A 17629-nucleotide genomic window follows, 5' to 3' on the forward strand; every position below is an offset into this window, starting at 1 on the left:
CGTCACGAGACATAATCATATACTTTGTCTTTTCGGGATTTGCTTCCAAACCTATCTCTTTACTTGCTTCCAGTAAAATTCCCGTGTTTTCCCTAATCGTTTGTGAATTTTCTCCTAACATATTCACGTCATCCGCATAGACAAGCAGCTCATGTAACACGTTCAATTCCAAACCCTCTCTGTTATCCTGGACTTTCCTAATGGCATACTCTAGAGCAAAGTTAAAAAGTAAAGGTGATAGTGCCGTGGTGATAGGGACCCACAATATATGGAATAATAATAATAATAATAATAATAATAATAATAATGATAATAATAATAATAATAATATTAATAATAATAATAATAGTAATGATAACGATTTATTTTAGGTGACAGAGTTAAGGCCGTAAGGCCTTTTCTTCCACTCAACCAGCAAAAAGTATACATATATATGAATGGATTTACAAGCTACAAAGAATACAACAAATTGAGTTCGATAAAAGTTAAGTATACAATAGTTACTTATGAATTAAACAGTAAAATACTATGAAATATTCATTAAACAGTGAAATACAAACTGGGTAACAAAATTGAATTAATTCACATACATTTCAAATAATGCTAGATAATAGGAAGAACTTATAATGGGAATAATTGTGAATATATAGCATTATCAGGATTAATGTCTAATGAACGAAATTACCGTGTTGTCAGTGACCATTATCGTCAGTATAATTAGAATGATTTTCTAAGAAAGTTATCTTCTAAGCTATTGCTTTGCAACTCCTAATATTTTGTGAGAAGGAATTCCATTGTCGCGAGATGGAGACTGTGAAAGATGAGGAGTAACAATATGTTCTATGATGTATACTTAGCGTGCCACATATAAGTGATCTCGTATTTACATCGTGGTTAGGGTGTAGATAAGAGAAACGAGACGAAAGGTAATTTGGTGATGAAGTGTGTAGAATTCGAAAGAGTAAAGACACAGAGTGTAAAGTTCTACATTGCTTTAATCGGAGCCACGAAAACTTGAGAAGGACGATGATATGTGATCATATCGTCGGATGTTGCACACGTATCTGACGCACATATTCTGAACTCGCTGTAGCTTGTCTGACAATTCAAATCTTAAGTCACTTAACAGAACGTCACAATAATCGAAGTGCAACATTATTGGGGTAAGTTTTAGTTGCTGGGGCAAGAAGTTTCTTAAGCAGCTCGAACAGTGAATGAAGGTACATATTGTTTTATTGTTTCTTTAACTTGAAAATTCCAATTTAGATTATTATCGGAAAAGAGACCAAGATTTTGTTTACAACAGATGAATAGGGGATTGGTATTTAATATGTTATTAAGTGGCGGCTAAGAGTGTTACAATAATTATTGTCTAATTCCTTTGTGTTACAATAAATATGAAAATGTTTTTTCACCAGTATCAGACACTGTTGGACGGAGTTACGCAATAATAGACCAAGCGCCAAAAATTTGTTTCGAGATATTGGCCATTGAAATAAATGTTTTTTTTTTATAAAACATTTTATGCAAGAAGTATTATAACATTCATACTATTACAAATAAATAGCACAAATAATACGAAAAAAAGGCTAACCGATTTTTGATAAGAGAGCAGCAGTTGAATTAATATTTCAAAGCAAAATAAATTAATGAATTTTATGCAATATACGATTTTTTTCTTATAAATAGCACAAAACTCAGATATCGCATTCTTGATTTTTTCCGAGTTAAATTAGCCTGCCATCAACAGATATGTGCAGATAATAAATGAATTTCATGCAATAAACGAATTTTTGTTTATAAATAGCACAAAACTCAGATATCGCATTGTTGATTTTTTCCGAGTTAAATTAGCCTGCCATCAACAGATATGTGCAAAGAATAAATGAATTTTATGCAATAAAGGAATTTTTGCTTATAAATAGCACAAAACTCAGATATCGCATTCTTGATTTTTTCCGAGTTAAATTAGCCTGCCTTCAACAGATTTGTGCAAAGAATAAATGAATTTTATGCAATAAACGAATTTTTGCTTATAAATAGCACAAAACTCAGATATCGCATTCTTGATTTTTTCCGAGTTAAATTAGCCTGCCATCAACAGATATGTGCAGATAATAAATGAATTTTATGCTATAAACGAATTTTTGCTTATAAATAGCACAAAACTCAGATATCGCATTCTTGATTTTTTCCAAGTTAAATTAGCCTGCCATCAACAGATATGTGCAGATAATAAATGAATTTTATGCAATAAACGAATTTTTGCTTATAAATAGCACAAAACTCAGATATCGCATTCTTGATTTTTTCCAAGTTAAATTAGCCTGCCATCAACATTATGTGCAAATATCTAATTTTTTTTCAAATTGTCTATTGGTCTATTATGCGTAACTCCGTACAATTATAACAAGATGGTCCCAGACTTTTGATTCATTCTGAATTTACATATAGTGTATTACAATCTTTCTGATTGAAAAAATATATCGACATCATGGAGGCAGTCTTCATGTCTTTCATAAGGTGACATGAGTCTTGTGGAGGAGCTGTTGTCTATTGACCTTAGAGCTGCGAGAACAGCTTCACGGTGAGGAATGCCCTTGAAGATACCTCCAGATCCAGTCCTTGAATCGTGGTCCCCGATAACATCTTTAAACAGATCCTTGACATGAAACCTTTCAGATATTTTCTTTTTGGGTAACCTCTCGCTACCTCCGAAAAGCTCTGTGTTACTCTTCAGTACCAAATACCTGGAGTTAGTTTCTGTGTCTGATGTTGGAGCTGAAGAAGACTCTGTCACTTTCTTCTTTCGTTTAACTCGCCCGCATCTATTACAACGTTTTTTCTTGCTGATTGGGACCTCAGGAGTCTTTTCAAAGCTGATTGTTTGTCGTTTCTTTTGATCAAGCACCGGATCGCTGCCCCAGGCGGTTCTTTCGTCTATTTCGTAGCTTGTTCTGCCAAGATCGAGGCTCCTGTTTATTTTATTGTAGCCTGAAGGCATTCTGTTATGTTTGACGTTTGCAGTGTTGTCGCTTTTCTCAAGTTTCTCAAAGAATAACTTCGCTTTCTCGTAACGCATTTTACATTCTGATCTCGAGCCATCATCAATTATAGACTTTGTATGAAATTTCTTGGTAAAATCATTGGAAGCTGCTTTCAATAATGTGTTTTTATCATGTTCGGCTATAATATGTTTTGTGTCATGCCCCGTTGTGTTCTGTTGGCGATACATTTTACTGAATATATGTTGAACAGTGTTACTTGCCGATATATTTTCATTTTCAATGTTGCTATTATTGAGTTTCGTTTGGTCATTAGCTAAGTGACATAATTTGTCGTTAATGTCTTTTTCCACGCACTGACCATTGTTAACAATTGGGTTATTTTCTTTATTCATGTTGGTGCTACTGAATATTTGTTGGCAGCAATTTGTTTTGAAATTAGTCAAGCTGTGTTGACCGTTAATCTCTTTTTTCTTGACTTGACTATTATTAACAAATAATCTATTTTCTTTTTTCATGTTGACATTTTCAAAATTCTGTTGCCAGTATTTTGTTCGGTAGTTGTTAAAATTATGTTGACCGTCCCTTTGGCTTTCTATGCATTGATTATTAATAAGCGAGTCTTTTTTCGCTTCTGTGTTGCTACCACTGATGTTGTGTTGGTAGCATTTTGTTTGGAAACAGTTGAATTCTTGTTGTTCAACTATGGGTGCTCGGTGTCTGTTACTGGAATTCTGTTCACTACACACTTCTGCACGACCGTCATGTGGGATGTTGTGGCTGGTGAAGAAGAGCATTGACTGTGGTGTGGGTGTTCGATAACCATCGTCCGTAATCTGAACCAAACGAGCTCTGTAAAGTTCGTTTTTAAATTCATCTGTAGCTTCTGTCCCAGAAGTTGATTGTAATGTCTTATTATTTGCTGTAAATGTGACTTCATGAGAATTTCTACAGGATTCATAGCGTTCCTCTCCAGGTATGCGTAATGATGTGGAGTATTTATCATTGTAATATATTGATACAGGATTACTATTTATTCTTTCAGAAGATTTATTTAAATCGATGTCATGTTTGTTGCTATCTTCTAATGAAGTGTCAAATTCTGTTATTCCAGTAATTTTATTCTGTGAGTCTTCTTCGAATCGAAGTCGAGCAATTTTTACTAAATTCGGAACATTATTTAATTCTGCTCTTCTTTTTGTATCCTCTCCAGATTTCAAATGTCTATTAGTTGCATTAGATTGAGCTTCAACAACATTGCTCCAATATTTCTTCCAATCTGACACCTTCGAGCTGGAATATGAAGGATTCTTCTCAGCACGTAGTTCAATGCTAGAATCCTGTCTATCGAATACATATTTACACTGCTTAACAATTCCCTTTATATCCACTGAAGTTTGTAGTTTCGTAGAGGAATCTATGACAGTATCCTTGTTGAATATATCATGTGGAATATCAGGATGAAATTTTTCATATTTTTGCTCATTTTTAGTCTCTTGCTCATATCTAGCTACGTTTTGTCTCATTAGTTTCTTATCCCAGAATTCTTTTCTTTGAGTAACCCGAAATGACGTGGGGAACCCATTGTTAAGATCTTCTTCCAGTAAATTAGGTTGTTCTTGTGTATATTTACAATCACTCACATTGTTTTGTACTTCAAAAGCATTTCCTTTCTCTTCAGAAGTATTTACATCATCTGACTTCTTCACGATACCTTCTACTTCTTGTGGTAATACATCTGATTCGGTTAAAAAATTAGACTGTGAATAACTTTCCCTTGGATTTTCATTTATAAGTTGTATACTTGTAACTGGTTCTATATAATGCACATCGTTGTTATTGAACACGTTTTTATCTCCTAAAACAATTTCGGTACCAGTTTCCAACGTAATAATTGTTCGTTCGTCAGTTGATGGCACTTCGAAATATTCTGTATAATCTTTTGAATCACTTACAACTGATTCAATATTTACCAGATAATCTTTTTCAGTCATATCAAAGATCTCGTGAAATATTTCATCAACTTGATTTGCTAATTTGTCATGACATGCTGTCTCCTCCTGGACTAATGGACGCGATGTGTCTGTGTCCATAGCAACGGCATTTCGCCGCGGGACAGATATTGGTCTCGATGCATCGCTTGTTATTTGTTGCTCGTCATTTGTCACATCGATGCAGGAGCTGTCCACCGGTGATAAATGTGTCGCTGTGATCGACCATTCTTTTGAAGATGTAGTTTCGCTTTGACCTATGTGAACATCACTATTAAATGAGGACGGATTTGTAAGTGAAATCGTTTGTGTAAAATGTACTTTATCCGTTTCATTTCCAGTAGTGTCATTGTTCATGTACAAACTCTCGTTTTCTTCAAAGAATGACATGGTTCCAATTTTATATTTAGTTGTTTCAGTTATTTGTGACGATTTTTCACTCGTATTTGATTTATGCCGTGTTGTATAATCTTTGTGTTGTAATTTCATGTCAAAATTTTCCTCTGTTTGTTCTGCGAAAGATGAGAGTGGTAACATTGTGTTATTAACGCTTATATCCTTGGGAAATCGATTGTAAATATCTTCTAAACCTTCTGAATTTTCTCTGTCACTCAATTTGGGTACAGAGAATAAGCCTGATATTTCAGAAATTTCTTGATTAATATTATATTCGTCACTATTTTCATACACACTACAACAAATGTCTTTGGTGGTGCGTATTGCTCCGTACTTGAGTTCTGTTTCTTTATTATCAAATTTCGCTGTGAAATTCTTGAAAGCTGAAGCACTTTTTTCTTCTTTTATATTAGTAATTGACATTTCACTGTGAAAATTTTGGCTAGATGAATTTTTCATATCGTTATAATCTTTGCATGTTGTATTTGTAATTTCTCCCATTTCGTAGATTCTTCCTGAAATGTCCGTGTAATTACATGAGTTTTCATCAGTTTCGGCATGTCTGAGTTGTGTCATCATGGTATGTTCCAATAAAACATTTTGTACTGTATTGGTCATATCCTTGAAGTTAAGACTATTTTCAACAGTTTCATTTCTCATACATTTCGAGTCAATTTCCGATGCTTCTATTTTTTTCTCATTTAACTTATCATAATGCAAGCCATGTTTATAAACATATGTTTCATTACGTAAAATCATTGTCTCAAAAGAATTTTCCCCTTCAACTGCTTCATTTATAGAAATTTCATTGTTGTCTTCAGAAGTATGCTGTAGTTTATCGAATGTACCTGGAATATTATCAGTCGCAACTGCATGTTCTTTATATTGTTGATTTTCACTTCCTTCTTTTCCTACCAAATTATTGTTCATCTCTTCTATACTTGATATCAGTGTCTCAGGAGTGAAAATCATTTCAGAAATCATGCATTTGTCTTCATTTCGAACGCTTTCTGATGTGAGACATTTATCTTGTTTTACTACTTCATGAATTTCTTCTATTTCTGCTATTTCTTCCCCTCCACATGTTACTTCATCTTCTTTTTCCTCTTCTATTGACGCCATTACTTTTGACCCTTTTACGATAGTGCGAGAAGAAAACATAATGTTCTCTAAAGATTGCTCATTTTCTTCGGACAATCCCGCGACACCAACACTATCATCAGAAATCCCCCAGATCTCTCTTTCTGCAGGGCCCATGAATCCACTTCTGGTATTATTGTTCTCCCGATGTTGAAAGTCGCATGTTTTTCTGTCAATTGTCGCTTCAACATTTTCTGTTTCATTTGGAACGTGTTTTTCGCCATTTGGATCATTATCTGGACTTTGTTTGAAAGAACTCTGAATATCGTCCAAACTAACATAATCCGAATCCCCGATGTCGTAACTCAAGCTTTGTCCCTCTATTGGATCTTCCTCTACATCATCTGCCTGCTCGTTTCCATTATCTACTTCAGATCCTGGAGAGAGTGATGCACTTTCTTCGGTAGAGACTGTATCCATTTCATTTGAATTCCTTTCCTTCGTTACTTGTTCTAGTTTAAGTAGCGCTTCCTCCAAGTTAGGAGCTGCCAAAACTGAGTCGAAATCAATCATACTGTCATCAAATTCATTTCCGGGTCTTGAAGCGAACTCAGCGTCAGAAGGCCACAAGTGAAAGTGCCGATCGTGCCGGTCGCCACTCATATAATTAGTGAAGTCCTGTCCCAGGAGATCTTCCAGGTCGGGAAAAATGTTTGAAGTTCCTTGAGATGAAGCATTTGATGGACTGGAAGACGATGCGGGACCTACTCCAGTCTTGTGTTCAGAGACTTCGCTAATATGAAGATTATTATCATTTGTTTCTAGTTGTATTAAATCATCTTCTCGTGAACGCTCTAATATAGGTGTAAGCACAGATATCGAATCTTGTCTGCTATAATTATGAGACGTGCTGATTGTTTCACATATAGAAACATCGTTGTTTAAAGTTTCATTCGTGATATCTGTAAGTGAACATTGATTTGAATCAATAAAATCGGAATCTGGGTTTGACTTTGTTTGCTTATTATCTTCTTTTGTTTCAGTTTTGTTACTGATGTTGTCGATGTTAAGGCCTTCTGACTCATCGTTACAAAAAACTCCACATTCAGTTTTTTCTTCTTCAGATTTGTTGTCAATTTTGTCACAGAACACATACGTATCAATATTATTTTCTCTATATTCCATAACAGTAATTATTTTATTCTGAGTTGTATCCAAAAGAAAATCATCGTCAATTTTCATTGGATGTTCCATATGATTAGTATTTGTGTCTGTTTTAACGCAAAATGGCTCGTTTTCCCCTAAATCAGCCAAATTCGAAGTTTCACGATGTTTTTCTTTTTCTTTGTAATAATTCGAGGGAATCTTTGTTTCAGCGAAAAACTCCTCGGTAGGATTTTCCTGCAGTTCTTTGACATTGCAGTGTGTAATTGACTCCTGTGTGTCATCGATTATTTGTTCATTGTCCTCCTTGATTTGTGAAGTGTGTTCTGACCGTTCTCCACATTCAACTCTGTTTTTAACAAACACTAAATTACTTTCGCCAAAAGATGGAGAAGATGTTTCTAATTCATGATCTGAGATGGCAGTTCCTTCACTTTCTCCAATGTGTACAGCTTCTAAACAGAAATTCACCTTCTTGTTTCTTTTCATATTCGTATCTGATATATTCCTATCATTTGATTCGTCCTCTTGAATTGTAGAACTTCTCTCGAAATCCAACACATCTGGAGATATTTGAGATGTTGTGTTGCTAGAGATCACATCAACATCAACTCTTATTGACGAAGTTTCTTCTGTTCGATTTTTCGGTATATCAGTTGAAGATAAAGCATTCTCATGTTCTTCATCTTCTATGAAATGTGGTAACTCAGGTTTGTAATCTTTAAGCACAGATTTATAGTGATCTGGACTACTTGATGATATGTTTTCATTAATAATATGATCACGAGTTGCTTGTCCTTCTCTTCTATTTTGCTTCATGGCACTAACAGCGTTTTCAAGTAGCCTGTACGTTCTGTCTGTCATTCGTACTGGCCTACCATCCAGTATATGTCCAGCTGTATTCAGCATCTTAAGACTTTCCTTACTCGAACTTTGTGAAAGAAGAAAGCGACATAGAAGCATAACTTTCCTACATTTGTCTCTAAAGAAATCTAAATCATGTTTGGTCTTTCTTGCTTCAGATCTTTCAAGACTATTTCTTCCTTTCCTCTGGGGTGAAGTAACAGATGACGCACTAATTTTCTGAGTTTCATTCAAACTTTCAACACCTTCGTTGTTTTCAGTTGTGTCTTCTGTATTATCTTCTGCAAGTTGTCTCGTTATCCGTTCTTCAGACGTCGTGTTTGCTGTCAGCTTCTGGAGCTTTCCGTCATCTGACAACAGCATCTTCTCTGACACAAAATCCACTACCCTGAATATGACTCTGATCTTCCTCCTTCGTGGACGATCTCTTTTTGCATCTTCGTCATCTGATACTCCGGATGTTGTGTGCACTGATGAGTCGTCAGCCTTCCTGTCAACTGATACTTGGTACGGGGAACCAGGAACATGATGTCCCCTTCTCAGGACCCATAACTCATGACGGCCTGGATTCTGAGGCATGTAATTCACGCGGATATATCTTGATGTCAGGTTGTAATTAATAGGAATGTTACAAGCAGATTTAGTGGAATGAAACATGAGAGATTGCGAACGCGTTTTAGTATGTTTTGTTGGCTTTTTTGAATAGATTCTTTGGATTATAAGCTCGCCATGGTCACTGCCAGGGCCTTCTACTTTCACTACAATATCTGGGTCTGGTATTTCTGGTGGCGATGGCAGGTGGGGGGACTGCAACAAGTATATATAGAAGGATGCTCTGCGTTCTTGGACAGCCATGACAAGACCCATCCCCTTGACGACGCAGTCAAGGGGCAGAGGTTTGGGCTCCGGCTTTGGTTCTTGGGTTCTAGTCTTGTTTCCAGTGAATCTTCTCAGATGTCGACTGAGGGTGTTGTTGTCTAGTTTGCGGTCCAGCACAGCACATCTGATGGATATGAGATAGCGCACCAGCCGTCTCTCGAGATAGGAGCTGAAGATCACCTGGTTCAAGTCTTCGTCTGAGAAGGCCTGCCAAATAAAAAAGAAGTGTCACAAAAAAGATACACACTTTATAGCGTTTACTCTGAGTACATAAATATCAACTTTTGTCTACTAGAGTTCTATAAATAAATAAATAAATAAATAAATAAATAAATAAATAAATAAATAAATAAATAAATAAATAAATAAATACATAAATAAATAAATAAATAAATAAATAAATAAATAAATAAATAAATAAATAAATAAATAAATAAATAAATAAATAAATAAATAAATAAATAAATAAGTACATAGATAGATAGATGAATTTAATGTCATCCAGCGATTTACAGCCATAGACAACGTCAGAGTAGATATATATAATACATGGCTACTACAATATGAATAAATGTAAGAATGAAAAAATAAATATACAATCACCAGATAATCACAAAAACAGGTTAAAAGTTTTAAAAGAAATAGTATAAAATCAGGTTAAAATGTACAGATTTGTACAGATTTGTCAATTACATGAGGTTAAAACAAGTAGTATCTAAAACGTAATATTGCTAAAATCATTGACACTGTAGATTGGATTTGCCATCAAAGTCCTTCTCACCATCCTTCTGAAAGTAAAATATGACGTGTTTCTTATATGCAATGGTAAAGAATTATAAAGTATAAATAAATAAATAAATAAATAAATAAATAAATAAATAAATAAATAAATAAATAAATAAATAAATAAATAAATAAATAAATAAATAAATAAATAAATAAATAAATAAATAAATAAATAAATAAATAAATACGGTATTTATTTATTATTCCTAAATTAAGAAATTATTTTAATTTCTTAGTTACACATTTTAAGTAGGTATACAGGGTGATTCACGAGGATTTACCGCCATTTACGGAGCTTATTTCTGAATACGTTTTGAGCAAAAAAATGCCATATAAACATGGCTTCTATTCTCAATATTTACAGAGTTACATTTCGTTATTGGAACGCATTGCTGTGAACGCGTGATCTTGGTCAGCGTGCAGTCAGCAGCCAGCGCGAGCGCTACGGAAATCAAAGATAGCCGTATGCAGTTACGTAGAGCGACGAGTGCCGTTCACAAGTGTGCGGCCAAGTGTACTCAAGCGGACGGCGGCATTTTTTAAAATGTGTTGTAAACTCTCCAAGACTGTAAATTAGGAAGTAAAATTGAACTGCAAATAATTAAGTCGGTGGAAGTGGTGTGATTTGTAATAATTGTTGTGATAAGTGCGTAAGAATAATGCAATTTTCTAGTTAAAAATAGAAAAAGATGTCTGTACGAAGCAACTAAGGAGTTCACAGCACATTTTTAGCTTCATAACACTTGCCAACTAAAGAAATGATACTTCTGAATGGTTCATTCTCTATTTGTACTAGTATTATTCTTTTACCTTCAAATTAAAGAAAAAAACGTATTTTACAAACAAACAGCAATTCATACTTTTAACTTACAGTTAATTAACGCTATGTTAGGTGCATTTTAACAAAGTTTGAAGAAACCGAGCCATAGTGTTGTTACAATAAGCATTTGAAATTTTGTTATTCATTATTTATTTATTTTTTTTTTGTTTAATCACAGATTCCATAATTGGTGCCCATACTCGGTGAGGGGAAATGTGTATTCTACATTAAGACAAAGAGTATAGAAGTGATTTTTTTATTTTAGTAGGTTGTTTTACGACGCTTTATCAACATCTTACGTTATTTAGTGTCTGAATGAGATGAAGGTAATAATGCCGATGAAATGAGTCCGGGGTCCAGCACCGAAAGTTACCCAGAATTTGCTAATATTGAATTGAGGGAAAACCTGGAAAAACCTCAAACAAGTAACTTGCCCCGACCGGGAATCGAACCCGGGCCACCTGGTTTCGCGGACAGACGCGCTGACCGTTACTCCACAGGTGTGATATATATAATATATATATATATATATACAGAAATGAATGGTATGAGAATAAAATAAAAATAAAGGTAGATAACCTATTGTGTCCCGTGAAGGGCAAAGTCTCCTGCTAGAGGGAAAGCTTTAATTTTTTAACGCGATAGAAGTTGCACTTGATTATGTATTGAAGTTTGTTTTCTAGTGAATTGAGAGAACAAGATAGGCTGATATTACAGTATGTATCTTAATTTAATGAACTTGATATGTCTTTGAGTTTTCTTGTCCTGGTTGTGTTTTCTTGTGTTCCTTCTTATTGTTTCGAGACGTCGGCCGTCTTAGAAGGCGTGTTACCAGGTAACATGGCTTCTGGCAAGATAACTTGGTCTGATGTTCCGTGTAACACCGCAAAATGTAGAGCAACAAAATATGATGGCGGATTAAGATGTGATTTCAATTGTTTTGACAGATATTGTGTGGGCGCACTTCTGTCAAGACCGACAATTTAAACGTCACTTCATAACTGCGTAGTTACACTTCTGTGACTCTGAACAGGGGTATACAAATATGGAAACATGTTTTACTACAAACAGTTATTATATACATTGCGGAAAGGAGATCTAGAAGTACTGGGCGTTCATTTCAAAGTGTGTCATGACGTCACTGTTGTTGGGTCACCGAGTTGAAGCGAGTTTCAGCTTATATGTTAGAGAAGTTGCCTATTATTTAAGGCGTTCTTCAATCTGAACTTGAGAACGTGTACGGTATAACTTGAACGTCGTAGCAACAGATGGCGGTCTGTACGGTCTGTGTGCTACCATAACCTCTTTCGAACTGTTTTGCGCCGGCAAGTCGTACGCAGGGTATTTGTTATCATCGGTTGCGTACTGCAACATTCCACAACACAAATCAAATGCTCCGTGTCCATGTTGACCATCGAAGTTAATGTCAACAAATACGTAAGTAATCGTCTTAACCCTCTCCCCCATATCCTGACAGTAAGAAAAAATCTCACTTCAGTACGTGTTTTCAAACAGTTCACATTCTTGCCACTACTGGCGTTACCGTACGTATCGGTAAGTAATATTCAGAATGAACGCCGTACTTGCCAGGCAACTTCTCTCGCATTTAGGTAATACGCCTTTGCGGAAGTGTAGGAAGATTGAATTCTCTAGGCTCATCGGATAGCCACATGACGACATACAGCGAGCCATGACACATTTTGAACTGAACACCCAGTAGTAACTTTTGAGAGGGTAGTTGTACGAGAGTCTTGATCATGGAGGTTATTCCATCTTTTGTTTCTTGAAATCTAAGGCTTGTTTCTGTAATTCAGAAACATGTTTTAGTACAAACAGTATCAGCGTATTCCGAATCTCACCGGTGAGGAATCCGATGGCATCACGGTGTTCCGAATTACACCGATGACGTCATTGATGCTCCACCGGTGTCGCACCGGTGCCATCAACTTGCAGAGGTGGTGGCAGTCTCCATCAGCCGCCATCAGTGAATCTGATTGGTTCTTGTATAGGGCGGGAATTAGCAGACGAATAACATCGTGCACTGTTGTGTCATGGCGGCGTGTTCTGCTGTATTGTTTGTAATGAGCACAACGTAAAAACAATATGTTATTGGCTTATGAGCGAACATGTCAACGGACCAGTTTTACTACTGGTTCAAGAAATAAATTGTTTATGCTATCTTTTCTTTGAACGAGATGGGAGTACGAAAATTTCGCAAAATTTTGCTAGCGTAGCACAGACAACAACTTGTACAGTCGCCATGACGGCATCGATCCTTCCAGCAGTTTTGTTCCTTATTTCGCTGCAACGTGACGTCATTGATGCCACCGGACCGGTGAGATTCGGAATACGCTGTATGTGTAGCCTCTATATATACAGGGTGAAAGTGAAATAACCTTGCAGATTGAAAGATACTATAGGGTACACTTAAATGAATAGAACAGACGCTAAATAACCTAAGATGTTGATAAAGCGTCGTAAAATAACCTACTAAAATGAATAGAAAACCTATATTACGTTTTGAGATTAAATGCACGGTTAATTAGAAAATTAAGTTTGAAGTTTTAGCAGTCCGACAACATCACTGCTAACACACTCTATTCGTGATACATATACAGAGTGATTCACGAGGATTTACCGTCCCTTACGGAGCTTATTTCCGAAGACATTCTGAGCAAAAATATCATATAAACATTTGTCCTAATCTCAATATTTTCAGAGTTACACTAATTTGAGTCCCGCACCGTGGCGTCGTGGTCTGAGGCATCCTGCCTAGGATGCGTTACGGAATGCGCGCTGGTTCGAATCCCCATGGGGGAAGAAATTTTCTCATGAAATTGCGGCCAGTGTATGGCACCGGTGCCCACCCAGCATCTTGATGCACTTGGGGAGCTACGATAGGTAGCGAAAATCCGGTTTCGCAAACCAGCTATAACGGCTGGGGGGATCATCGTGCTAATCACACGATACCTCCATACTGGTTGGATGATCGTCCACCTCTGCTTCGGCATGTGGACATGAGGCCAGCAGCCGGCTGGTCGGTCTTGCCCCTTCATGAGCTGTAGCGCCATGGATTTACTTTTACACTAATTTGAAGTTGTTTATAAAATATCATTATTCTTCAGTTTAAGGGTAAAAGAATATTACAGATAAAGAATGAACTATTCAGGAGTATCATTTCTTTAATTAGCTAGTATTCTGAAGCTAAAAGTGTGTTGTGAATTCCACGGTTGCATCGTACAGAATTTTTTTTTCCATTTTTAACTGCAGAATTACGTTTTCTTACGCATTTATCACAACAATTGTTACATATCACGCCACTCTTTTAAATTCTTTAAGACTGTACATTAGGATGCTTAACTAAACTGTAAAGAATCAAGTTTCTAAAGTCGTATGATTTGTAACGATTTTTGTGATGAGTGCGTAAGAATGATGTCAGTTTTAGTTAAAAATTGGAAAATAAAATGTGTACAAAGCCATAATTAACAACACATTTTTAGCTTCAGAACACTGGACGATTAAAGAAATGACACTTCTGAATAGTTCATTCTCTATTTGTAATATTTTTTTTATCCGAAAAAGCTATAGAAAAATGTATTTTACTAACTACTTCAAATTAATATAACTTCGAAAATATTGCGATTAGGACAAATGTTTAGATGACATTTTTTGCTCAGAATGTCTTCGGAAATAAGCTCCGTAAGTGACGGTAAATTCTCGTGAATCACCCCGTATATGAGGTAAACGAACTCGGTGTGTCTCGGTAGGTGAGCTGATTTCTGTTTCGATGTTGCCACTTGCTAGCATCATGCAGTGGCTGGAAATTAGAGGTTTTTAAAATTAAATTTACACGAAAACCTTTCACGCTATTGAAATACGCCAGAGGGATAAATTATTCGTTAATCGATTTCCTATCGAGATGGGTAAAACCACGATCCTACTCACAATAGTTTCCGAATAGGAGGTTGTTAAATATTTGGGAAAAAACTATTAAGGGGACCCGGTAGGCAAACAACCTTTAATTTTTTTTCCGTTTTTTTATACTATAAAATATTACATTCTTTTCTGTTTAATTTGATATATCATGATTTTATCTTCTTCCTAACCATTTTTAAAACAAGTGTGAATAAGATCCTGGAATGCACTAATAAAGTTAGTGTATACTTTAAAGCTTGTTTTCCAAAATTAAATTATACTATTATTAAATTATTATTGTTATTATTATTATTAGATATTAATTTCTTTAAAATTATATTACTTTTATATAATTATATGTTATTAAAATTATCACATCAGATTTAAAATTTTATTTTGGACTTAAAAGACTAATATAAACAAAATGATAAACAGGCTTTGTTTAATTTAAATTAGTTTTGTAGAAAAAAAAATATTTGCTTTAGTTGTTATTTAATCATTTTTGGCCAAATTTGATTGTTGATAGATCATTTAACACAGTCTCATTTAGTAGAGAATATCTAGATTAGGTATTTATATTAAAGAAAATACTGTATATACAACAAAAAATTTGCAACACTTGTGCAACTTCTATCGCTTGCGCATAGTACGCGTTGACTATCATTATTTATAGATAAATTGAGGCGTTTATTTGCAAATTCAGATATCACTAAAACAAGTGTGAAGGAAAAAGTTTGCAAAGAACCAAGGATTTGCAACCAATATTATTCTTTCATCATACAAATCCATGTGATGTATCTGGCTTTGGAGCATAACAGTGCTATAGTAGTTGAAGAATCATATGAAGATATGAAATATAACATTAACCCATTTTCGATAAAAAAAACTGATGTGTTTGATTTTGCAGCTACACGCTTCAATTATTATTTATTCCATTTCCTATCGATATGGATAAAAATCACGATCGTACTCGCAATAGTTACCGAATAAGAGTTGTTAAATATTTGGGAAAATATATGTTTTTTCTGAAAAAAAAAAAAAACTATTAACTTTCCACCAATATATAGTTTTTTGTTACATACAACATGAACTGTTCGCTCTGAAAATCTGCAAGGCTATTTCAATTCCACTTTATATATGTACACACACCCATATACACAAAGTATTATGTAATACCAAGTGGTCCTTTCAAACTTCCTTCATTTCAACCACCTCTCAAAAGAAAAAGTGTAACTCAAACAATTTCACAAAAACAAGCAGTAGCAGATTTTTATATGATCCCCTTCGGTAGCACGCTCATTATCCAAACAGTAATAATAATAATAATAATAATAATAATAATAATAATAATAATAATAAATAATAATAATGATTTATTTAACCTGGCAGAGTTAAGGCCATACGGCCTTCTCTAACACTCAACCAGGAGTAAAACTGCGTTACAAAAAACACTACAAATTTACAAAGTACACACAAAACTGAATAAGATAGTAATAATAAAATGTAAACAACAAGTAAATAGAAATCAGACATAATATATAACATACAGAAAGAAAGGAAAAAGCATAATAATATGTGAACAGCAGGTCAAAATAAATGAGACATACAAAGTATAAAAAATAAGATAATTATTGAAAATAATAGTAATGATTAAAAATAAGAATAGTAGTAGTAGTAATAATAATAATAATAATAATAATAATAATAATAATAAATAATAATAATAATAATAATAATAATAATAATAATAATAATAATAATAATAGTACTCAGGTCGTGTCTCAAAGCTCAAGTCTATACTACATACTACTGTCTAGTATTTGCAGAATTAAATGAAAAGTTCAAAGCAATATCTAATTTATGGAGGAACAGAAATATTTTTCACTTTTCAAAAGTTGAAAAGTGAACAGCAAAATGTTACGAAGTTGCAAAAAACTCACTCACTCACTCACTCACTCACTCACTCACTCACTCACTCACTCACTCACTCACTCACTCACTCACTCACTCACATGCTATTTTTCTTTCTGCTCCTGCATTTCTTTATTATTTTCAAACGTCTCATTTTTGCTCTTCTTTTTTCTTGTTCTCCCCATTTACTTTTTTTCTTTTTTTCTCTTACGTTGTTCCGTATTCCTTCTTATTAATATATCCTTCTTCATTTCTCTTCGTCTTTCTTCTTCTGCTTCGCCTTATCGTTTTCTTTCTCTCCCTCCCTTCGTTTCCTTCATGTTTTCCTTCCTTGACTTCTTCTCCCCTTCTTCTTCTGCGCGAGGTGTGATTGGACGCCCCTCTAAGTTGAGTTTTAATCAGACACTCCGAATCGCAGCAGACAACAAGATCAGAAACTCATTTCATTTTAGAATCTAGTTCCGCTTTAGTAATTTGTTACTAAAATGTAATTTTCTTTCCCGTTGATATTGAACCGCGAATTCTAGTGGCAGCACTGCGGTCGGATCGGTTGAAATTACTTTTCACGTGAGAGGAAGGAGACTTCCCGTGCTCCGTGTAAACGAATCTGTGCAGAACCACGCTCCGTGGCGTCGCGCGTCGCTTCCAACAATTATCAGCGGGCCACGGAAAGCAGACGCTTTCTGATGTGCACATGTTTGCTGGCTTTACGAGCGGAGCCGTTCTTCGACTGTTCCGAGAAAGAAACAAGTCGGAGGCATTTTTATACGTTTGAACCAATTTCGACTAAATCCAACTAAAATTATACATTTGAAGTG

At 34.9% G+C, this 17629-nt stretch overlaps 1 protein-coding gene across 2 annotated transcripts in view; it reads right to left on the reverse strand.

Annotated features, from left to right (window-relative positions):
- Window positions 1–343: 343 nt before the first annotated feature.
- The window catches only part of LOC138695087 (uro-adherence factor A-like), a 217020-nt gene continuing 199734 nt past the window's right edge, over window positions 344–17629 (reverse strand). For both annotated transcript variants that reach the window (XM_069819475.1, XM_069819474.1), the window contains one exon: window positions 344–9586. In XM_069819475.1, coding sequence (XP_069675576.1) covers window positions 2459–9586 — 7128 coding nt within the window. In that variant the 3' untranslated portion in view covers window positions 344–2458. The remainder of the gene's footprint in view (window positions 9587–17629) is intronic.

This window comes from Periplaneta americana, chromosome 2 (assembly GCF_040183065.1).
Source record: "Periplaneta americana isolate PAMFEO1 chromosome 2, P.americana_PAMFEO1_priV1, whole genome shotgun sequence".
NCBI classification, from domain to species: Eukaryota; Metazoa; Arthropoda; class Insecta; order Blattodea; family Blattidae; genus Periplaneta; species Periplaneta americana.